Raw genomic sequence first — 24,183 nt, forward strand, 5'->3', positions numbered from 1 at the left:
ATTTATTTGTCACATTTCATTTGTTAGTATGTATGTTATTCTTTTTACATTTTATTTAAAATTACATAATGTTTAATGTACTTATATTTATGTAGCCAGAGATTTAACTCCTTTTATTATAAACAAATAATATTTTATTCCACTTTGGAATATTTTTTGACATAAAAGCCTTTGCCATCTTTTTCTTTTCTCAATTCCCTACAAAGAGGGATGTGTAATTATTAAAAATGCAGCAATTAATGGGAGAATAATGAGAAAGATTAATTAAGAGTTATACTTAGAGATATTCCTAATAATCTGTGTCTTTAGGTATTACTCTACTATGTGCCTACAGCTGTCGTTACATGAAAATACCAAGTTCTCTGCTAGAAGTGTAAGATTCAAGTATTTTAAATTCCAAGTACATGATCATTTCAGAAATATGCAAATGACTTTAATGATAATTGAAAAGCTTAGTTAAGACAAACACATTGAGGTTTAATAATAAAGGACCTAAAATAATGAATTTCTGGGTATTTCTACTTCAAATCTTGCCTGACAATTGGTTTTTGACTCTTAGAGATATTTAATTAAAGTCATTTTAATTTGTGAGAGATTGACTTCCTTAAAACAATCAATTTTACTCTCAGAGTGACTAATGGAGCACAAGACATCTAAACAATATATTTCATGTGTCTCATTACTCTTTTTTTTTCTTTTTCGGTAATTCAGCAGATTCTACAACACGTTTGAAACCTTCGAAGGAAAGGCATTAAAATACCAGTGAAGTCCTCTCTTTTCTCTAGGAATACCTGGAAAGCAGAATTCTAAATACACTATTCAAATATATCCTGTGTTTCCACTGAAGAAGAATCACTTTGAGGTGAAAGAATGCTTTGGTTTCACCCCCATATTAAATTTTTTATCAAAACAATGACCAGCTGTAAGAGCTCTTATTTATTAAGAGGTGAAAATTTATTATAATTCACATAATCATAAAATGGTCAACATTCTTAGACAAAAAATAATTTCACAAATAATTTTAGATTAAACAAAACCAGCTTCCGGTCTTGTTTACCTAGGAATTTTTAAAAGCTCAATGTTGAGGCAATTTCAGGCACTATTTTAAATTCAACTCCTAAAGGCTTATTCAGTAAGCCTTTAGGAGCAACAAGGTGGTTTAGGTAGTGAGAAAAAGCTTGGATTTTGGAGTCAGATCAGCTGCGTGACGTCATCTCAGCTTCCTCATCTCTTAATGAAGAGACGAAACAGTCAACATTCCCTACAGGTTGCTTCACTGTTCATCTTGGCAAAGACTTAACTTCAAACCATCTTTGCAGAATCCACATCTTAATACCATCCCCATGGCCTCAGCAGCATCTGCTTTTCCTGCTACACATCTCTGTCCATCGATACTGAAGACAAAGCTCTTGGAAGCCCAATTCATTTTTTTCTTTCTAACAGAGCTACTACTCCTAAAATGTTCATTCTGTTATCACAGATGGGCACTTAGTAGGTTTGTTCAGCTGATTAAAAGCTATTTTTACAGATTTTCATAAGTCAAGTGATGTATATTCAATAGTGACATCTCTACGTTTCCTCTCATGGGCCAACTTGGAACATTTGTTCTTTAGTTAAGGTATAAATGTTTTATACTGTCACCTAGTGGTGATTGTTTGTCCACTGACAGCCTAATTTTGGCAGAATTCCCATTGTTGTATAAATGTTTGTATAACGATTGTGAATTCTCTAGTCAACGAATTTTTAACGAGTGGTTAGTATATGTCAAGTTGTGTTCCAGACACTAGGGCTACTGTAGAAAAAGAAAAAAAAAATCCCTGAGCTTTAAAAAAATATATATATATAACATTTATTTAACAGAGAGAGATAATGATGAGAAAGGACACAAGCAGGGGAGTGGGAAAGGGAGAAGCAGGCTTCCCACTACCGAGTAGGGAGCCCATTGCGGGGCTCGATCCCAGGACCCTGAGATCATGAGCTGAGCCGAAGGCAGACACCCAAAGACTGAGCCGCCCAGACATCCCAATCCCTGCGTTTTTTTGAATTTACTACATACTATTATGACTTGTTCCCTTTTCTAAATAAATATGAGAGGAAAAAAAATAGAAAAATAAAAAAGATATTTAATAATATGAAATATGGAAGAAATGTAATTTTATAGAATTGAAATTTTTTATAATTTTGTATAACTAAGTACTAAAAGTGGAAAATTTTAGATCTGGATGGGGGCTCACAGGGCTGAAGATGTTCCCCTATAGGCTAAATAACAATACAAAATTCCAGAATATATAACTAAGTGAAAACCAATAAGGACTTCACAATACTTTTGTCTTAATGCAATGCACACACATACTCTAGACTGTAAATTATTGTCGAGGGAGGCAAGTGTTAGTAATTCTATGTGTATTCTAGAACTGAGAAAGATAAATATAATGTGGACAATGTGAGCCAGGTTTCTTTTTTTTTTTCCATGAGCAATAGTTATAAATCAGGAAAGGGTTATGGCTAGAATGAACCCAGTAGTGTTGGGCTGGGAGTGGAGATATGAGTATTAACTATGATTTCATAGGTACATATATATAGCTGGATATGCAAACAGACAGAGGTGCATGTCTTTCTTACCTCTCTCCATGGAGAGGGCCTGGGAGCAAGAACAACTTAGTGGCAACAAGTACATCTCATGCCTAAGTCTTGGCTTCTAAATATTCATCTTTTTAAAAAATGATTGTAATAAGTGTACTTTTTATCATGATAAGTATACTTTTTAATCCTCAGCCTCCTAAATATTATTCTTTAGTAAAATGTACTAGTGCTTTTTGGAGAAATGTGTGATAACAGGGCTGGGATGGAAAAAGTATGGAATGAACCTAGAATAAGGAGTGGTGTCAGAAAGTAAGCAAGTGCTCAAAAAGTAACGACAGCATTTTGGAAGGATACTGGAGCCAACTTGGAGTTCCCAGTGGGTGCATCAGGACAACTTGAACAACAAAATAAATAATGATAGTGGTGAAGTATAACCCAAGGAGAAAATAAAACTCCATGAGCTTATACTAGGATAAGTATAGAACTGAATACAAAATTAAAGGAGATAAGGGATAGCTCTTCATTATAGTAGAGTTGCAATTAATAAATGAAGGAAAAGTGGAATTTTTTAAAAAAATGACTATTTGGTGACTACTTTGGTAAAAATTATTGCAAGCAAGACTCACCAGTGGATCCTAAAATTAACAGGAAAAGTATCCTGAGAAACAAAATATTTCTGTAATTGCAAAGTACTTGTCCCATTAGATACTTATAAATTTTTAAGGGAAAAAAATAGTGACTTTACATGGATAAACCTGGGAAACATCCTCTTAACCAAGTGATTGAGAGAACAGCACCAAGAAGGACATTGATAGGATGTGCTGCGAACGCACGATACCGCTTCCGTAGTAGTCTCGTCAAAAATGCATAGCTTGAGTTTAATCCCAAGAAAATATCAGACAAACCTTATACTGAAGGTGTACTACAAAATATCTGGCTGGCTTTCACACTTCTAAAGTTTCAGGGTTATGAAAAACAAAGAACTGGCCAAAATTAGAGGAGATAAGGGGAGATGGAAGAGACAAGGCAACTAAATGCAGTGTATAATCCTGGTTAGATCTTGGATTTGGAAAAGGACATTAATGTGATAATAATTGAAACTTGAATAAGGTTTGCATAATAGTTTTTTCAATTTTTCAGTTTTCTGGTTATGATTATTGCATTATGCATTATGTTTATGTGAAGTGTTAACTAGTGGGCGGCTGGAGGAAGGGTATATGTTGAAATTGTTTGTACTATACCAAGTATGAAATTATTTCAAGGTGCAAAGTGTAAAAATTAGAAATGCATCTTGAATGTTTTAATGAATAAATATTTTTATATTATAAAACAGAATCTTCCCTTTCAGTTTTAATAAGATGTAAAACTTGTAAATTTGCCACTCGATTTTCACACATTCAAACCTTGTATGATTTAGGAACTAATTTTATGACTGCTTGAGATAACCTCCAGGGTAACAGAATCATTAATAATGACTAATTGAGTAACTTTTTTTTTTTTTTTTACAACAGGCATGAAGCTAACAGATGATTTAATTAGAAAATTATAACTGTATTCCGATTACAACTGCAGTTATAATTTACTGTTGATCTGTAGTTTTCAAACTTGAGCTAGCACCAGGAGCACCTGGAGGGCTTGTTAAAATGAAGATATTTGGATCCACCTTCTTGAATTTCTGATTCTGTAGGTCTCTCAGGTGGGGGTAAAGAATTTGCAATTTTTTTTTCGAGATTTATGTATCTGTTTGAGAGAGTGAGCGAGCACAGAGGGGGAGGGGCAGAAGGCGAGGGAGAGAGAGAATTCGTTAAGAAGGCTCCACGCCCTGAGTGTAGCTTGAAACCTGGCTCAAACCACAGGCCCTGAAATCACGACCTGAGCAGAAACCAAGAGTCCGATGCTCAACCCACTGAGCCACCCAGGTCCCCCCCCAATTTGCATTTTAACAAGTTTTCAAGTGAGGTTGATTTCACAAGTCCTGGAACCAGACTTTTACAAGCAGTGGTCTCGATAATAATTCCAAGTGTAGAATTAATGCATTGCCACATCTCTATTATTTCTAGTGTATATAGTTAAATATAAAAAGGCTCATTTTAGCTTCATGCGAACCCAGTTGCATATAAATATTATAGAACTACAAATGTGATATAAATATTGTAGAACTACATACTGTTGTAATATAAATACTGTAGAACTACAAACTATGTTTTTATGGTGTCCTAGAATCTTAATGCCCAATATCATGGTTTCAGTAGGTGGGGCTTTTGGTGTTTCAGTCATAAGAGTGGAACCTTCATGAATGGGGTTAGTGCCTTATAAAGCAGGCTCCAGAGAGATACCTAGGCTCTTTTACCATATAAGGACACTGCAAGAAGGTACCCACTGTGAACCAGAACTAGGACCCTCATGAGAGGTTGTCTATGCTGGCCCTTTGATCTTGGACTTCTCAGCCTCCCAAACTGTAAGAAATAAAGGTTTATTGTTTCTAAGCCTCCCAGTCTATAGTATTCTGTTATAGCTGCTCATATGGACTGGGACAAGTCTGATATATAAGGAATCTTCCTCCTGTCCTTACAGCAAGAAAAAGCTGGACAAACTGAAAATCAGTAACTTCTTGGACGCATCGGGGAATTGAGGCTGCAGGACAAATTGCCAACCTAAATCTGGAGAGGCAGTTTGATTCTGACTTAGGCATTGACCTTGCATCATGGTGCTTTAGAAAAACCTTCCTTTATCCTGAAGAGAGCTATTTTAGAATAGGTCATAGGCATAGAATATTGGTTTTTATGTTCAGTTTGGCTAAGATTTTTTTTTCTTTTTATTTTTTTTGCTAAATGGTTTTCATTTTTTTTTTCACTTTTATATATTTACAGTGTTCTCAGGTCTGTGTGTGAGTCTAAGATTCTTATGGTGTCCAAAGACAATATAAACAGCATTTATTTTTGAATAACTGTATTGTAATGATGGTGAACACTGGGAAGAAAGTTATGTTGTTCTATCCCTAGGAGAGCTGCAATTTATTGACAAGCAGAGTGATGGAGGTAATCTAGATTATGCCCTTAGTTTATTCATTCATTCAGAAGGTGCAGAGCATTTTATTCGCCCAAGCACTTTACTGGTCAAATTTTCGCAATTAGCTTTCATATTCCTTGATATGCTCATCTTTGTTTTATTTTGTTTTGTTTTTCACTTACTTTTTGGCATTACAAAGTACTCTAGGCTTATATTTTATATTTCCTGACCCAGTCTAATAATTAGCCATTTCTCCAAGGAGCTCTGGTTCCTTATTTTTAAAAAAGGTATTAAAGATTAGCATGTGGACGTTAGGTATACTCATTGCTACTGAGGTGTTGTTATTCTAGGCCTTATTAGATAATAAAGCAAGGAAATGTATATGTATATATACTAACTTGTATATATACATATGTATAAATATTTCCCTATTGCAGACATATGTATCTATATTAGGTTAAACATGAGTTCATATTGATGTCTTCAACTCTACTTCAACTAATCTTTATAGGTCATTCTAACCCTCTCCCCTCATTTATATGTGAACTCCCACTCCAGCAGTGAGAAATTTGGCTCCAACCACCTGACTTAATAGTTAATGTAATTGGAATTTCTTGTTTACTTACTCGTTCAGTTCAAGCATACAGATACAGAGGTATCAGAATGTTTAGCCCTTGCCCTCAATATGGTTATCAACTGGATAAATGTTTTTTGCCTTTAGTTTCATAGAGTCCACTCATTTCCAAGTTTACGTAAGTCAGTATCTCTTTCTCCTTCAGTGAGATTGTACTCATACTTTAGTAGTACAGTTAGATTGTTTTGTGGTCCTCCACGGTTCATCCTGGGATCCCTGGACTTCCGAAATGATTTAAAATTTACCGACACTAAGATTCAGTCTTGTTTGGTCTATGAGTTTAAGCAAATGTATAGTGTCTCATATCCACTATTATACTATCCTAGTGAATGCTTTTACCATCCTAAAACAATTCCCTGTTCTCTACTTGTTCAAACACACCCCACCCCAGATGCCAGGAAACCACTGATCTTTTCTAGTTTTGCCAGTTCTAGAATGTCATATAATTAGGAAGAGACAGCACGTTTTTTAGGCTTTCCCTTAACAATATGCATTTAGGATTTATGCCTTCCATCTTTATTTCTGAGCAATATTCAATTGTACAGATGTTCATTTATAAATTAAAAGTTCATTTGTTTTATTTTTGAGTTAAATTCCATTATATGGATGTACCATAGTTTGTTTACACTCTTAGGTATATCACCTATTGATGGGGTTCTTGGTTGTTGCCCGTTTTTGGTGATAAAGCTGGTATAAACTTTTACAAATAGGTTGTGGTATGGTGTTTTTTTTGTTTTTGTTTTTGGTATTTTTTTGTTTTTTTGGGTTTTTTTTGCATAGACCTAGATTTCCAGATCAGTTGAGTAGAAACCTAAGGGTGTAATAGCTGAATTTTATGGCAAACTTATGCTTTGCTTTGTAAGAAACTGACAAATTGTCTTTCAAAGTGATTGTGCCATTTTGCAGTCCCACCAGTAATCAATGACCGTTCCTGTTGCTCTACATCTTCCCCAGCATTTAGTGTTGTCAGATTTTTTTTATTTAGCCATTCTAATAGGTGTGTCATGATCTCTTACTGTATGTCAATTTACAATGCACTTATGACAAATGATGTTTCATATGTGTATTACTTTCTTGGGTGAGCTATATGGTTAGATTTTTGGTCCATTTTTAATTGGATTGTTTGCAAGTCCTTTATCAAGGACTTGTTTGTAAGTCCTTTATCAGATATGTGTTTTGCAAATCTTTTCTCCTGGTCTGTGGCTTCAGTCTCTTAACAGTGTTTTTCATAGAGTTTTTATTTTTAATAAAGTCCAAATTACATTTTTCTTTCAGGGATTGTGCTTTTGTGGTTATATCTAAAAACTCATTGCCAAAATGAAGCTCCCATTGATTTCTTCCTATGTTTTTTTTTTCCCCTAGAGGTTATATGGTTTTAGATTTTACATAAAGTTCTGGGATATTTTTTTAGTTAATTTTTAAATGTAAATTCTGTGTCTAGGTTCTTTTTTTCCCCTTGTGTATGAATTTCCAGTTATTCCAGCACCATTTGTTGATAAGAGTTTCTTCTTTTCCATTAAATTGCTTTAAAAAAAAAAAAAAGATTTTGTTTATTTATTTTACAGAGAGAGACTCCGTGAGAGAGGGAACTCAAGCAGGAGGAGTGGGAGAGGGAGAAGCAGGCCTCCCGCTGAGCAGAGACCCCAACACAAGGCCCCATCCCAGGTCCCTGGGACCAGGACCCCAGACAAAGGCAGATGCTCAATGGCTGAGCCACCCGGGTGCCCCCTAAATTGCTCTTTCTGTCAGTATATTTTCCTGGGTACATTTCAAGGGTCTGTATACTGCTTAATTATCTATGTGTCTGTTTTTCAGCCAATATAATGCTGTCTTGAATACTGTGGCTTTAAAATGAGAATTGAGATTGTGTCTTGTGTTTCCTACATCTTTTCCTTCTTCTTCCTTTTTACCATACTGTTGGCGGTTCTAGGTCTTTCGTCTTTCTACATAAATTTTACAATCAATTTGCTAATCTCTTCAAAATAAACTCAGAGTATTGTGCTTTTCTGTAGATATATCCTGTATATATTCTGTAAGATTTATACCTACGTATTTAATAGATTTTTGGTGCTATTATAAATGGTACTTTTACATTTTGAAATTAAAAGTGTTCATTACCACTTTGTAGGAGCAATTGGCTTTTGTGTCTTTCAACCTGTATCTTTGCAGTCTTTTCATAATTGCTTATTTGTTCCAGGATTTTGGACTTGTAGATAACTTAATTTTCAACATAGACAATCTATTATCTGTGGAAAAGATAGTTTATTTCTTTTTTCCCAATCTGTGTGCCTTACATTTTTTTCCTTTGAAAAAAAAATCTTATTGCATTAGATGAGACTTATAATACAATGTCAAATAGGAGTAGTGAGACAGGGCATCTTGCCTTATCTTAAAACTTAGGGGGAAAAAGTGTCTAATTTTTCACCATTAAGTATGATGTTAGCCTTAAGGGGTTTGCAGGTGTGCTTTATCAAGCAGAGAAAGTTCTATTTATTCCAAATTACCTGAGAGTTTTTATTATGAATGGGAGGTCGGTTTTGTTTTATCTCTATCAATTAATATAGTGATATGATTTTACTTCTTCAACTTCTTGATGTGGTGGATAGCCATAACTGATTTTCAAATGTAGGAACAGGCTTCCGTATATGGAATAAATTCTACTTGGTTGCAGTGTATAATTCTTTTGCATATTGTTGTATGTAATTTGCTAACATTTCATTAGAGACATTTATATATATGTCCACAGATATTGTATCTAGTTTTTCATTTCTGAGATGCTTTTATCTAGCTTTGGTACTGAGGTAGTAATAGCCTTCTAGAATGAATTAGGAACAGTTTTCTGTGCTTCTAGTTTTAAAAAGAGACTGTAGAGTTGGGATCATCTCTTCCCCAAATAGAATTCAGTAGAATCCACCAGTGAAACCATCTGGGGCTGATGCTTTCTCTTTTGGAAGATTATTAATTATTGATTCAATTTCTTTAATAGATAATAATAAGATATAAAGGTCAGATGATGATGGTTATAATCTTAATTGGTTTACTTAACAGAAATCAGAGTAAAAACTGGAAATCTAGAAAAGGATAATGAGAATTAGGCATTTTTTACATTTACATTGGTCTATTTAGATTATCTATTTTTCTTTGAGTGAGTTTTGGTAGTTTTTATCTTTCAAGGAAGTGATCCATTTTAATTAGGTTATCAAGTGTGTGGGCATATGGTTGTTTATAGTATTCCTTTATTATCCTATTAATGCCCATGTGGTAAATATAATGACTTTTCCTTCATATCTGAATTTGGTGATTTGTGTCTTGTGTTTTTCCTGATTAGTCTTCTAGAGATTTACTGCTTTTATTCCATTTTTTAAAGAACCAGTATTTGGTTTTGTTGATTCTCTCTACTGTTTTCCTATTTTCAATTTCAATGATCTTTTCTCTAATTTTGTATTATGTCATTTCCTCTTGTTTTTGTTAAATTTGTTCTTTCTTTGTTTTCTACGGTGAAAGTGTTACTGGTTTTGGATTTTCCTTCTTTTCTAGCATATGTATTCAATGCTATAAATTTCCCTCTATGCACTGCTTTTGCTGCAGCCCACAAAGTTATAAGACATAATTTTATTTTCATTTAATTCAAAATACTTTTAAAATTTTTCTTAGAAATTTTTAACTCACGTATTACTTATGTATTTCATTCAATCTCTAAAACTTGGTTTTCTAGCTATCATTTCTGTTACTTATTTTTAATTTAATTTCATGTGGTTTGAGGAGACATACATTGTATAATTTCTATTCTTATAAATTTGTAAGTTTTGTTATCTGGTCCATAATGTGGTACACCTTGATAACTATTCCATGTGAGCTTAGGAAGAATGTGCATTCTGCTGTTGTTGGATAGAGTGTTCTATAAATCTCACTTAGGTCAAGCTGATTGATAATACTATTCAGGCCATCTATATCTTCACTGGTTTTATGCTTCCTTTATCTACCAATACTGGCAAAGAGATGTTGAAGTCTCAATGACAACAGCAGTTTTCTTTATTTCTCTTTACAATTCTATCAGTTTTTGCCTGACATATTCTGATGTTGAGTGTATGTGCATTAAGTGTTGTTATGTGTAATTGAAGAACTGATCACTTTATCATTCTATATGCTCTTCTTTATCCCTGATTTTTATTGTTCTGAAGTCTAACATAGTAGATCAGCTTTCTTTTGATTGTGTTAATATGTTATATCTATCTCCATATCTTTACTTTTAATCAATGTAAATTCTTTATTTAAACTCTGTTTCTTATAGATACATACAGTTAGGTTTTATTTTGTGATCTACTCTTACAATCTCTGTCTTTTAATTGGCATATCTAGACCATTCACATTTAAAGTGATTATATTGATACCATTGAATTAATATCTATTGTGTTTATATCTTTCTTTTCAAATTTTGTTGTTAGTTTTTGTTTCTTTTTCTCTCTTGTTCTGTCATCTCTGGTTTTAATAAAGCATTTTCTATGGTTCCATTTTACTTCCTCTCTTAACATATCAATTGTACTTTAAGAAATACTGTTAGCTATTGCTCTACAAAGTTTGCATGTTTATTATTTTTTTTAAGAACAGTTTTGGGGCACCTCGGTGGCTCAGATGGTTAAGACTCTGCCTTTGGCTCAGGTCAATATCCCAAAGTCCTGGGATCGAGTCCCCCATGGGGCTTCCCTGCTTGGTGGGGAGCCTGCTTCTCCCTCTACCTCTGCTGCTCCCCCTGCTTGTGCTCTTTCTCTCTCTGTCAAACAAATAAATAAAATCTTTAAAAAAAAAAAAAGTACAGTTTTTAATTGAAGTTAACCTGCATGGGGAAAAGTCCACTAATAACAAGTTCATAATTCAATGGATTTTCATGAAGTGGGCCATCTGTGTAATTAGCACAAAGATTAGGATACAATGTTACTAGCATTTTAAAAGACCTCTTAGTGTCTCTCACCAGTCACTAAAATCAAAGTAACTACTATCCTGACTTCTACTGTCATAGATTAATTTTGTTTTTGGATAAAATCTTTGGAAGTTTAGTTTTGCTCTTGTTACTTAGTCTGGCTTTTACTTAATCTGCTTTTTTGAATGATTTATTTATTTGAGAGAGAGATAGGATGAATGCAGGGGTAGAGGCAGAGGCAGAGAATCTTTAAGCAGACTCCCCACTGAGTGTGGAGCCAGATTTAGGGCTCAATCCCATGACCCATGAGATCATGATCTGAGCCAAACCAGGTGTTAGTCATTTAACTGACTAAGCCACTCAAGCCTCCCTATGCTGGCTTTTGAAGATGAAATTTGCTCTTCTTTTATGTGGACATTTCCAATTATATGCTCATATCTGGTTGATCTTAATCTGAGATAAACCTGATTACTCAAATTGTGAATGGTTTTTTTCTGCAGAGAATTTATATTTACCTTTACTATGAGCTAGGTCGCAAGGTACCCTTTAGGTGTCTCTGGCTTAATACAGAAGTTTTAGACACAGCTCCAGCACTGTACTGCTGATTTCATGATCAGTCTTCCCACTATAACGTTGCATTTTAGTTTGCTCATAAGGCAATCTAGCCTCTTCGTTGTGTTAACTGGTTTTCAATGGACTCTTTTTGTGGGAGCGGGGGAGAGTGAGATATTTTCCACACATCCTGTGAATCAAGTCATGCAATCAAAGGTCCCATTATGCACCCTTGAGTTGCTTTCTTGAAGAAGGTTCTCTCAAAGTTTCTAGTTAGCCATAGCACCAGAAGCAGAAATCCACATCAATTTTATTCTTAAAATATATATATCAATATGACACCTTTACCTTGATGAGTATTAATAGGAAAGTGAGCCAATATGATCACTACATATTTCTTAATTAACAGATCTTACAAATACATAATTTCCTGCTATTTTAGAAAATAATGGTCATATATTTTGAAACAATTTTAAAAAGTACAAGACACGACATCATTTCATTTTACTTGAGATTAGTAAATTTCATACTCTACCAAAATGGGCTGCTCAGATGATTTTACTTGAGTCAAAGAAGATTTCAAAGACTATCACTGTTTCAAAATTCATGTATATTTGTTCTACAGAACATATGTGCACATAAATATATTCAGTAACATAGCTCTCTTTGTAATCCATTCTCTACTATTGATCCCCATAGAACTGCTCTATCTTCTCCTTGGATGTGAGGGTTTGTTCCAATCACCCATTCAATCAGTGATTGAATTTATAATTCAATCATTGAATTATAAATTAACAGCTAAAATGACCCTTAAAGGTTTGATTGGCTAATGGCTTTATGATACCTACTGAGGCTGTTCTTAATAAATTATGCTGTATGATATGTTAAGCAATTTGGATGTCATGCACACATGTTTAAAACTGTGCCCTGAAGATGAGTTCAAGCTAAAAATCACAATTCATTAATAGATGGCATTGTGTCACCCCCATGCTGGTGCTCCGTTTTTCCAGGCTAGCAGGATGACCAAAGTGGACGATTTTAAATTAAATTACCAAAGAGGTATTTTTGCATATAAGTTGAACACTTCATTTTTTAAAAATTGACTTTCATTTCTAAACTTAATATAAACTATAAAAAGAACTTAAAATTTTAGAAACTCTACATGGTTGTACTGCTTTTTGATCAAGAAACCTAATTAAAGAGTTTTCTAAAAACTTGGGAGATGTTCATTTGAAAAGATAAAAGAAAAGGGAAGCCCAAAACTCTTTTTCTGCCTTGCTTTTCAGCACCTATTAGTATCTTCCAGGGAAACTAAAGGTAGCTATTTCTTTAGCTTCTCCTTTTCCAAAGGACAGTATTTTAACATTGTTACAACTCTTTTACAGATTCTGATGTTTGAACTCAGATGTCTCCCCTGTGAGAACTATTTATAGAGTCTGTGGTTTTAGCCAAGAAATCTTTGTGTCTTTTCTTGTCACTTTTATTCTTCAGGTTAAACAAGTGTCCTAGAATGATTAATAATGTATTATAAATAAGATATAAAGGTCAGATGATGATGGTTATGATATTAATTGGTTTACTTAACAGAAATCAGAGTAAAAACTGGAAATCTGGAAAAGGATAATGGGAATTGGGCAGAAGTGGATTGCTCCCTCTTTCCAAAGGAGTTTTTATTTCCTATGACAAAATAACTATTCTAAAAATAATGTAGAAATTCTACAATAGTACTGTCCACTGAGTTGACGATGAATATGTGGATTACTGTTTTAAGACATATATTTTGGAAGAAAAGATAAGCCATATGGCTAGTGGGAAATAAAGCAATATTTGGGGCCAGGAAAAAAAATGTATTTTCTTCTCTCATACAAGTGACATGAACAGCAGACTGTTAACTTTGGACTTTACCATAGTATAACAGCTAGGTGAAAATGTTGGGTGGATGAATGTTGAATGAATCCATATGTGGCTGTCAAAATGTAAGAACTGGCTGTGCTTGGACTTTACATCTCTGGTACAGAGATGTAAAAGGTAAGAATTAAAAAGAAATTCAGCAAATCCATTAAATTGTCAAATCTAACTTGCTTTTAGTTTGCACTTATAATTTATAGAAATTAACTTTTGCCCAATGCACCATATTTAATGATGATCATATCAGACATAAATATCAGTCAACTTAGAGCTGAACGACAGACATTAAATTTCTAATCTTTTTTCTTTAAGTTATAAAATGTAATAAAGATACTGATACTAACTTACAAATAGAAAGAAAGAAATGTTTTTCAGTGTCTTAGTAATTAATGACCACTATGAAGCTCAGGGCAGTATTTTAACTCTCTCAAAAACATTTCTTTTCTGAATCAAAGGATAGTTATAGCATTATTAAAAATAGTCTCTTTTCAAAATGATTTGGGAGAAGAGCCAATAGATGGAGGTCAACTAATAAAATCAGATTTGTGACACTTTTTGTGTGTAGTCCCAAATTCCTCTATCCACACGAGCTGTACATTTCTGCTTTAACTTTGTTTTTGTTTTATTTTGAAAAGTTACCATGCTATATGCTAATCAAGTTGCTGATTGAGTTGTCCATTTGCTTCCTCTACAAATTTCTGTTCCTTGGAAGAGTTATTAATAGACTGTTAAGCATCTGAATGCATAATGATGTTCAGAACTTTCAGGTTTCAAAGTGACAAGTACCATCTATCATAGTCTCTAGTATAGCTAAAGGCCTCACGTTGTCTTACTGACACAACTCAGTGGCCATAATCCCTATTCTTATCCCTTCCATGACAGATGTGTTCATGGGCCATCCTCAAATTTTAGTTTCCTATTTTAACACACCTTCCTGTCCTGATCTAATCTAGGAGAGATCTAACCCAATGTTTTCAAACTTTCTTTTTTAAATTTTAGAGGATTTTAAAGCCCCATCAAGTGTGGAGCTCACTAATGATTTAGATATAGTCAAGGATTGAGCCAAATTGGCTTTGCTGTGTTTCTCAGACCTTTCTATAATGTGTTATACCAAAAGAAGCCAGATTCTGTTGTTTAGTGTCTGACATTCTATTTTAGTCATGGGGTATTAGTTTATATCAAATCAATATCTAAAGATGAAGTTTTTTCCTTTTGGGGGATGGAGGAATGTGGGTAGAGGTGATGTCATTCATTCTTATGGCTTTAAAATTCCTGTATTTATATCTTCAGCCCAGACTTTTCGCTGTAGTTCAAGCTTCTATATTCAAATGCCTACATGAACAACTCTCCTGGTATTTCAAATTTAACTTCTCTGAAATTAAATTCTTCCTGCCTCTCCACATCAACCTACTTCTGCTCCTACCTCAGCCTCCAACTCCAATCTGTTCCTCCTCAAACACCCCTCTCTAAGTCAATGGCCTCACAAACAGTACTACAAAAGCCAGAAGGCATATGGTCATCCTTGACTCAATCTTTTCCTTCACCTGCCACATGTAATACATCAGAGAGCCCTATTCTACCTTTAGAACATATCTCTCATCCATCAATTTTCTCTCCCTCAACCATCACCTTCCTAATCTATAACCATGATATCTCACCTAAACTACTAGAGCTACTGCAAGTTTCCTAACTCGTCTTCTTCCTTCTATGTTTGTTCCTTTCCAGTCCTTTCTCCTCAGAATGGCCAGTGAAACATAAAAATGCATAACACATCGCATAATTCTCCTGATTTAAATCCTTTATTAATTTTCTGCTGGATCAATAATAGAATGTAAACTATTTATCATGGCAAGCACTGTCCTACAAGATCTGGCCACAGAAGACTACTCAGACCTCCATCCCATTCTTTACCTTCCAAACTCAGTAAGTTCCAGTTGCTCTGGCCTTCCTTCTATTCCTCAAACGTCCCAATAACTCTTGCTGTAGGCTCTTTGCACTTTGCCTGTAGCTTCCCTTCCTGGCTCTTCAGATGGTTGATTCCTTTGCATCCTTCAGGTCTTGTTAGGAATGTCACCTACTCAGAGAACTTCCCTGCATTACCAAGACCAGCCACTCTGCCAATGTTTTGTTATAGCACCATTTTTTCCCTCCTAGCATTCACTTCAAGTGCTATTTGCTTCCTTGTTTCTTGTGTTTCCTAAAATTTTCCTGAGAAAAATTTAAGCTTTTTTAGATGAGTACAACATATATATATATATCTCTTGTTGACTGCTTGAAACTTAAAGCCTATCCAAGTAATTGGTGCTCAGTAAATATTTGTTGAATAAAAGTATAATTATATGATGAAGGCTTTTTTATTCTTTGAACATTTATTTTATGATTACGGATTATATGTTTGGACTATAACTATAACATTTTGCTGATGAATATATGTGTTTCCAGGGGCACCTGGGTTGCTCAGTGGGTTAAGCCTCTGCCTGTGGCTCAGGTCAGGATCTCAGGGTCCTGGGATCAAGCCCCCCCCCCCCCCCACCAATTCCTGCTCTCTGCTCAGCAGGGAGCCTGCTTCTCCCCTCCCCCAAACCCTGCCTCTCTGCCTACTTGTGAACTCTGCCTGTCAAATAAATAAATAAAATCTTAAAAAAAATTATGTTTCCAGATTTTTCAAAATGTCGTACACAAGCTGACCCTGAGATTAGCAAAGTTTCACTTTCATAACAAAATCATGTTGATTAAGCTGAGAATTTGGATTATCTTTAATTAGAATATTATTTTCTGATCAAACACTTTCTGATTTCCTCTCCCTGTAAATAGCAGGCAGGACCCTGGGCAGGGATTAGGAATTGGTGCTCACATAGGAGGGTGAAGAGTCACTTTTTGGGGAGATATGCTCTTAGAGAGGCAAATCTGAAAAAGTGTCTTGGGCGAAATGCCAATTTAAATTCCAGGAAGCCTGTCAAATGAATCATATAGCTGAAGGACAGGGTCGATGTGACCCTCCAGTAGAGTGGGAAGACCTGGCTCTAGAAAAGTAAAAAGGAGAGAAATGAGTCTAGAGTGAGTTGCTGAAGCAGATTTTAGATTTTTATCGTGTATTTATAGTTTTAAGTAGGAAAGATACGGTTAAAAAAAGTTGATTTAGATTGCACAATTAATAAAGACTACAGAGAAGAGAGCACACTTTAGGTTCCATTGGTGGCAAGAGAATCGCTCTAAGAAGCTGACTGCCAAAGTCCTGGTAATCTATTTGTTTAGTCCAGTGTGAATACTCTTTCAACAGTGAATTATTTACCTTTTCCTTCTAAGAAAATACATCTTTATAATCGCTTAATTTGTGTGTGTGTTTTGTTTTGTTTTGCTTGTATTCCAAATCTAGTTAATGCAGCTGGGGGTTGGTGACATATTTGCTTGTATTCTATGAGTTCTTTATGTCTAAAATATTTTAATTTCTATACATTAAAATCCCACATATAATCATAACTATAACACAGTAAGGCCTTGGTATGTCCTCAAATGGGAACCACCTCATTCAAATGCCATCCAACAAAAGCCAACAGGAATTGCCAAGGATTGTGCCTCCTGCTTATTTCTTCCATTCCTCTCTTTCCTTTATTAACTAATTCAGTGTCTATTTACTAAACCCTTACTGTGGGGATTGTTCATTGTGGCAGAGTTACTTAGAAAACAAGAAAATATAAACTCTCAAGGGTCTTCCAATCAAGATTCTGTTTGAACAAACATACTCAGGTGAAACTATAAATATAGTACAAGTAGTGGTATAGTTCATTTAATCTAAAACAATGTTTTCCAGACTATAGGTTGCCAGGCATCCTGTGCTGCTTCATAAATTTACTTTACCAAAGAGTAATGATAATAATAGAAGACCAGGTAACTACCCGTGTGTATTCCATGTAAGAAAATGTGTTTTCCCATAAACATTTTTGGAGGACAGATTTTGAATGCGCTGTGTCAATGTAATGTAGATGTCTTACTATGAGACAAGGTTTTAAAAAATGGTTGAAAGACACATATCAAGAGGAGTTTAGAGACACAGACTATTTTAACTTGAGTAGACAAGGAAAGAAGGCTTTATAAGTCTAAAGTACTTGAATGAGTCTTAGAGGAGATGAGAGGACTCTTCAGATGAAAAAGCGACCAAAAAGAATTCAGAAATCGTAAATTAACTTATAACCGTAAGAGAAAGTGAACTCTATAGAACCAGCTTACTCTTGAATGAACTGAACTCTCTAGGATCAACTATTCTTCCAGGATCCTCTAGGAAACATTTGACTAATATACAACATGTTCTAAGTCTCCCAGCTTGGAATTATCCTCTCTCTCTGATGCCAAAACGTAAACTTCTAAGTGTTCCTGTGAGGTGTACCACACTAGAGTGATTCAAAATATGCGTCTGTCCAATTCCTTATTCCACATACAGTTCAAGATATTGACATCTTTTTAAAAAATGTGAAAGGCCTAAAGAAAAATACCTAATTTAACACATTTAAGGTGTTTTTTGTTTGTGTGTTTGTTTTTCCCCTCCTTGCCTCTCCCTATCATCCTTACTTTAGATCCACCTGTGACTTCTATTAGCGGACTCTCTGAACTCCACTGGTTTAATATTTACTTGGCAAAAAATTCAAGGACTCAGGACAACTGATTTATTTTAGCACTTTTTTTTTTTTCCATACAAAAAGAAAGAAATAAAAAGAATAAAAGCAGTCCGGGTGGCCTCTAGAGAAGGGTGGCTGTTGTTGCAGGAATCTTGCAAGTTAATGAGAATTCACCCGGGACTCAAGAGCGACCGAGAGGGGAAAAAGGAGGAGACGGGGTGGGGGTAGGGGGGGAGGATAAAAACTCTTCCTTTGCAGCTGGCCCTCTCCCTCATTTGTTGCTCCAATAAGCAGTAATTAGGTCCTGAGCTAATGGTGTCAGCTGATCTGCTGTTTTTAGGCTAGACCCAGAGGAATCTCCATGGAAACCCTGCTGGAGTCGTCCCCCCACCTGGATGCTGAGTGCTCCTTTCCGCCACCTGGCTGCCGCCGCGCCCGCTGCTACCTCCTCCTGCCTCTAACCTGCAGCCTGCAGCATGCGCACTGCCCCCGGGATCCCTAAATGGGACAATTCTGCCCGTGACGTCAGCGCCCAGCCGTCTCCACAGAAACTTTTGTCCCATTGGCCAATCAGAGAGCTTGGAAGGGGCCGGGGAGGGTGGGGGTGGGAGGAGAGGGGAGTGGGAGGGGTGGGGGTGAGGGGAGAGGCGAGAGGTTTAGTGTGTGGAGCTGCTCGCGCTCCGCCCGGGCTGTCAGTCCCGGCTCCAGCCGCCGCGAGACCTTCCCGGAGACGCGCGCACACACAGCGCACCCCCCGCATACAGAACACCCTCGCTCCCTTGCTCGCACACACGCACACACTCAGCCTGGCCGAGCAGGAGCCACTGACCATTTTGCAAGTGCCGGGACCGGCTGCGGCGCAGAGGGTACAAACACTCCGCGTCCCCATTCGGGGCTTTCGTCTTGGAGACGACGACGAAGGGCGAAGGTGGGCCAGGACGCGGACCAGGCGCGGGGCACTGGTCGGGCCGCCTTCCTGGCACGGCCGCCTCCCGGGACGGGCGCGGGCCTCCGCAGAGAGTAGAATAAAGAGGAGCGGCGGCAATCGCAGCGCGAAGAGGATGGGAACTCCCCTGTTTCCAGCTCTGTAACAAACGGATGGAAATCCTGAATGGAGGAGCTGCTGATTTCATTTGCTTGAGAAAATCGTCCAGAGGAACTCATATTTGGCTACTCTGAGCAGTGGAGGGGTGTCCATGACGTGGCAGGGGGAAAATAGACATACGAAACCTCCTGTGTGTACTGCAAACTGTAACCAAGCAAGGGGAAAATAATCTCTATTTTAATTTCATGCAAAGGGTTTTAAGCATCTGTATTATAAACTTACTTCTATGCCTTGTACCCAGTTCAGCAGAAACCAGAGGAGTCCTGTCTGGGGACCCCATCATTATCCGGGAGACCCGCTGCCAGCGGCCTGCTTTCGTTTACCCACATCTCCCTGGAACGGAGATCTGTTTGGGGTACCACAGTCTCTCCTATAGAACTATGGCCAAATATCCATGAATGTTTTGCTAATTCTGGGACTTAACTCCTGGAACCTACCTGCAGGGCTGGAATTTAGCCTAAATGCATATGAAGAAATGACATTTTAAACCATTTTAAGAATACCTTAAAAATTTCCCGTGTAGCAGGATTTGATAGGCTTAACAACGTGACAGGTAAGAACTTTCTTTCTTTCTAGTCCCTGAACGCCCCACGCAGGGAAAGCCGAAGCGGAACGGGATCCTGGAGGAAGGAGAGCCAGGGGACCCGAGTGCCCTTCGGGGCTCGCAGGCACTCGGCCTGGCGGCTGCTTTCGAGACAAGCTCAACCCTCGCTTCCTGGACGGTGGGGCCAGCGGCCGGGAAAGCTTCTGGGGCGCGCGCGCGGGGAGGCGGCGCAGCGCTGCACCTGCCCTGCCCAGGACATAGCCCCGGGGCGAGACGTCCAGGGACCACCCTCAAGTCAATATTGGGATTTTTAATAAACCAAGGAATGGGATTTTAATTATTTAAAACCCAGCTCCTCTGGGCCAGATGCCGTTGGGATGGTCCCAGTCACACAATATTAAAGAGACCCATCACTAAGAGGACGAGACAAGCGTTGCAATTACGAATGAACCAGAGACTTGGTAGCACAGGGCATTGATTGCTGGTGCCCAGCCGGACCCTCCTCCCCTTTCCACCCCCCCCCCCCCCCACCCGAGGCAGGCTCCGGCGGCGGCCGGGACCTCGCGTCCCTACATCGTGGCCGGAGCTGCATTTTTCATGAGCCCGGGGTGAACAGGTGCGAAGTGCGCTGGGAGCATCCGGCCGACGGCCGGGAGCGGGGAACATGGAGAGCGAGCGCGACATGTACCGTCAGTTCCAGGACTGGTGCCTCAGGACTTACGGGGACTCAGGCAAGACCAAGACGGTGACCCGTAAAAAATACGAGCGGATCGTCCAGCTCCTCAACGGCTCCGAGTCGAGCTCCACGGACAACGCCAAATTTAAATTCTGGGTCAAATCGAAGGGCTTCCAGCTGGGCCAGCCGGACGAGGTCCGCGGGGGCGGCGGCTGCGCCAAGCAAGTGCTTTACGTGCCGGTCAAGACCACGGTGAGTGACTCGCCTTCCTCTGTTATTTGTCTGCGGGAGCAGCCGGCGGGGAGGGGAGAGAGAGGGGGGAGAAAGGGGGAGCCGTGAGCCACCGTTGGCTCGTGTGCCCCCCCCCCCACCTTTCTCAACCCCCTCCCCAAGTTGTCCCCACTCGCACTAGCCAGGCGCGTTTCCCCCGCGGTGGAGTCTTTGTGGTCCTTTATTTTAAAGCGGCAGCGCACCTCCAGAGCTCGCCGCCCTCCTCGCCTCCGAGCTCCTGAACCCGCTCCTGGAGCTTCCATCCCCGCGTCGGGCGGCCTCCCATGTCCTCGGGTTGGACCATTGTCCCATGTCCTTCGCTGGGCGCCTGGCGCGTGTCCCGCTTTCGCCACCAAGCATAAAGGCCACGCTGGAACCCCAGACGCACGCTCTGATAATAGACGATTCTGATCGATCGTCTACAGTGTCTCCTAATTGGCACAAAGCCCGATTGTGGCGCTAGTCGGAGATGTGGGGTTCCCCCCCCTCCGCCCCGACACTATCAGGTTTTATTGTTAGACCGCCGCCTGGGAGACACCGGGCTATCCCATCGCCTTGATCACTCCCAGAGATCTTGCCACGACTGTTTAGATTGTAGATAAGGTCCTGGAGATTCCTCCTCCCCGCCCCCCATCCCCTTCCTCACTTCCCCCTTACACAAATAAAGCCGAAGCTACATGATGAACAACAAAGAGACATGGGTTCGGACGCAATCAAATGGTGTATATATTTGTTCCTCGTTCTGGGATAGCTCTAAGTCTCATGGCCACAAAGCTCCAAGCCCAGGCGCAGCAAGGTACTGGGCACTGAGAACCTAGCGTATCTGAGCCTCTCAGGGCAGACGCCTGTGAGGTTGGGAGGCGGCGGCAGCATCAGTTCCCTTTTTAAGAAGATGGGAACTGTGGGCTACAAGTAGGATTGCAGATCAGATCCATAAGACCTCTTTCTTCGTCATGCTACGGTGGGTACTCGCCTGGAGTAGGGGTGGGGGAGGGCATTTGGCATCCTTTGCATTTTTGCCTGGCTTTGGGGTTTCTTGAGCATTTGCTCGTTTTCCTAACCTCCTCCCACGCCAACCCCTTACTGACAACTGTTTGCCCGTGCAGTATTCCTGGAGGATGCTAGAAAAGGAGATATCTTGCAAGCTATTATTCTCTCTCCAACGGAGGTATATTAAATTGGAAATATGTGCATGAAAGGTTTTTCAGAGGACTATTTGGAGGACTCTTTCAGGTTTGGAAAATAGTTAATGGTTTCCCAAGATTAATTAGGGATATCTCTTGAATATATATATATATATATATATATATATATATATATATATATATATATATGGAATTTATTTGGAAAATGGGAAAAGGAAATAAAGGTGAAATAGAAACACACATAAAAGTTCTGCTTTTTTTTTTTTTTTAAGTACAATTGTTGGAATTTTCTAGGAGGCAGACCTATAAACACAGCCTTCTCTTTTAATGTGGCATTGCTAAAGACAATGGTGAGATTACTGTCTTGCTTTACTAAATAATGAGGACTAGATGCCTAGATGTGTTTGGATTAGAACTGAGGTATATTTACATCTGGATGAGTCAGAAGTCTGTTGTGGGGAATGAAGTGCTTTGATTCATTTGTACGGGAAGTAACTTATCCTGATTTTTAAAAATGAGTTATTGTTAGATAAAGTAGATTTAGATTTCAGAACATAAGGATGTATTTTCCTTTGGGCACCAGTGGGCTAACTGATTAAATAAAATAATTATTTAAGGTTTATTGGCCTAAGTAGTATTAGATAATATTTTATATGTTTTTCAAAGCAATTGCTAGGTGGGAAGTTTGTTTTTCATTCCTTTTATATGAAAATCACGTTTCCTCTGTTTATCTGTCAGATAGCTTCACTTGTGTATTGGTCCAGTTTATGCTTACATGGGTTTGGTTAACTCCACTATGTGTATAAACAGACGTGCCCCTTTAAAACATTAATTAAAAGTTCTTAACATAAATTGTCTAACAGCCATAGAGACATTAAGAGAAATATGAATGCCTAGTAATTCAAACCAGACTTCACATGTTCAGATACTCCTATTTTCATTGAAAAATTTATGCAGAGTTGTTAAAGAACTATTGCTAAGACATCTAATGTAGAATAACAACTACAGTGTTAATAATAAAGTAACACATGTTTCCCTTTCAATTCAATAAAGATTCTATATTTTTATGGGAGAAAATGTAATTCATCGGGTGATATTCTTAGACAGTGGTTTCCATGTAGTATTTAAGAGATTTGCTCTTCATTCAAGCCTGTTTGGAAATGTTGAAGAGGTTTTTAATTCATGAACTCCTCTATTTCTCTTTATGAAAATTTTATGCTGCTCCTTACATAGAATTATAGGCTCCGCCTTCCCTGAAGGACAGCCAATCATCATTTCAACAAGTTAAAAAATAAATAAAAGGTTCCCCTTTTATCATGTGTTTCTCCGCATCTCAAATTATTTCTTCCTTATAAATAAGTTTTTCCTTGTAATAGCGGGAGTACAATCGGCAGAAAAACAAACAAAAAAATACATTTTTAATTCCAAGGCACGTCTTGGTTGAAATCAAGGACTGTGTTTGGTCTTTTCAGGTGGACTGAGAATCCGTTCTCGCTCTCAGAGGTTTGAGGGTTTGCGGCTGGCTCTGCTCTCAGGGAGAGAGATTTGTGCCTGGTGTTGCAGTAACCCGCTGCTGCTGGTCATTAGACATCATTACTGCCTTGAAAAAGGACAGAAAGAAGGGAAGAGGAAAGGCTGAGGCTAATTAACTGCTGGTGTTTAATGAAAGAAAGGGAGACTGATAGCAGCTGGGAGGTCATAGCAGAACAGAGTGGACACAGCACACAGACTTAACTGAAACAGGACTATCTTTCAGTTTGAAAGAAGCTTGTTTCTCCCTCTTATTCCTAAAAGGACAGCTGTAGCTTTGCAAATACTTTCCCCTAACATCTAAATTGGTGATAAAATCAAGCAGGTGACCACTGACTTAAAATGAAAATGTAGAATACTAGAAAAGATAAACATGCCCTTTACTATTTGTCCTGGCCATGCCTAAAGCTGAGGGGACAGATCTGTCACTGTTTAAATTACTCTGTGGCTGAGGAGATACTGTTTGGTCACCAAGCAACAGCATCCTGCAACTCAGCCATTTTAGGTCTAGAGTGGGATCGGCGTTGTGTGCCTGCACGCACACGCACGCACGTGTATACACACGCACGTGCAGTTTGGCGAGCATCGAATCTTAAGTTTTGTTCACACTGCCACCATTGTTTTTAGGTGTTCTCTCATTAGAGATGTCAAAACCTAAAAGGGTGAAGTAATGAATGACTTAAAGCAGTTCTGAAA

At 38.2% G+C, this 24,183-nt stretch overlaps 1 protein-coding gene across 5 annotated transcripts in view; it reads left to right on the forward strand.

The window, feature by feature from the left end:
- Nucleotides 1-19,741: 19,741 nt before the first annotated feature.
- The window catches only part of NOL4 (nucleolar protein 4), a 407,060-nt gene continuing 402,618 nt past the window's right edge, over nucleotides 19,742-24,183 (forward strand). For 2 of the 5 annotated variants that reach the window (XM_059140248.1, XM_059140249.1), the window contains exon 1: nucleotides 20,408-20,794. In XM_059140248.1, coding sequence (XP_058996231.1) covers nucleotides 20,531-20,794 — 264 coding nt within the window. In that variant the 5' untranslated portion in view covers nucleotides 20,408-20,530. Of the gene's footprint in view, nucleotides 20,795-21,466; nucleotides 21,774-24,183 lie in introns of those variants that run through there. The other 3 variants (XM_059140256.1, XM_059140251.1, XM_059140250.1) reach the window with 3 other exon arrangements.

The sequence above is a fragment of the Mustela lutreola genome, chromosome 11, assembly GCF_030435805.1.
Source record: "Mustela lutreola isolate mMusLut2 chromosome 11, mMusLut2.pri, whole genome shotgun sequence".
Taxonomy (NCBI): Eukaryota; Metazoa; Chordata; class Mammalia; order Carnivora; family Mustelidae; genus Mustela; species Mustela lutreola.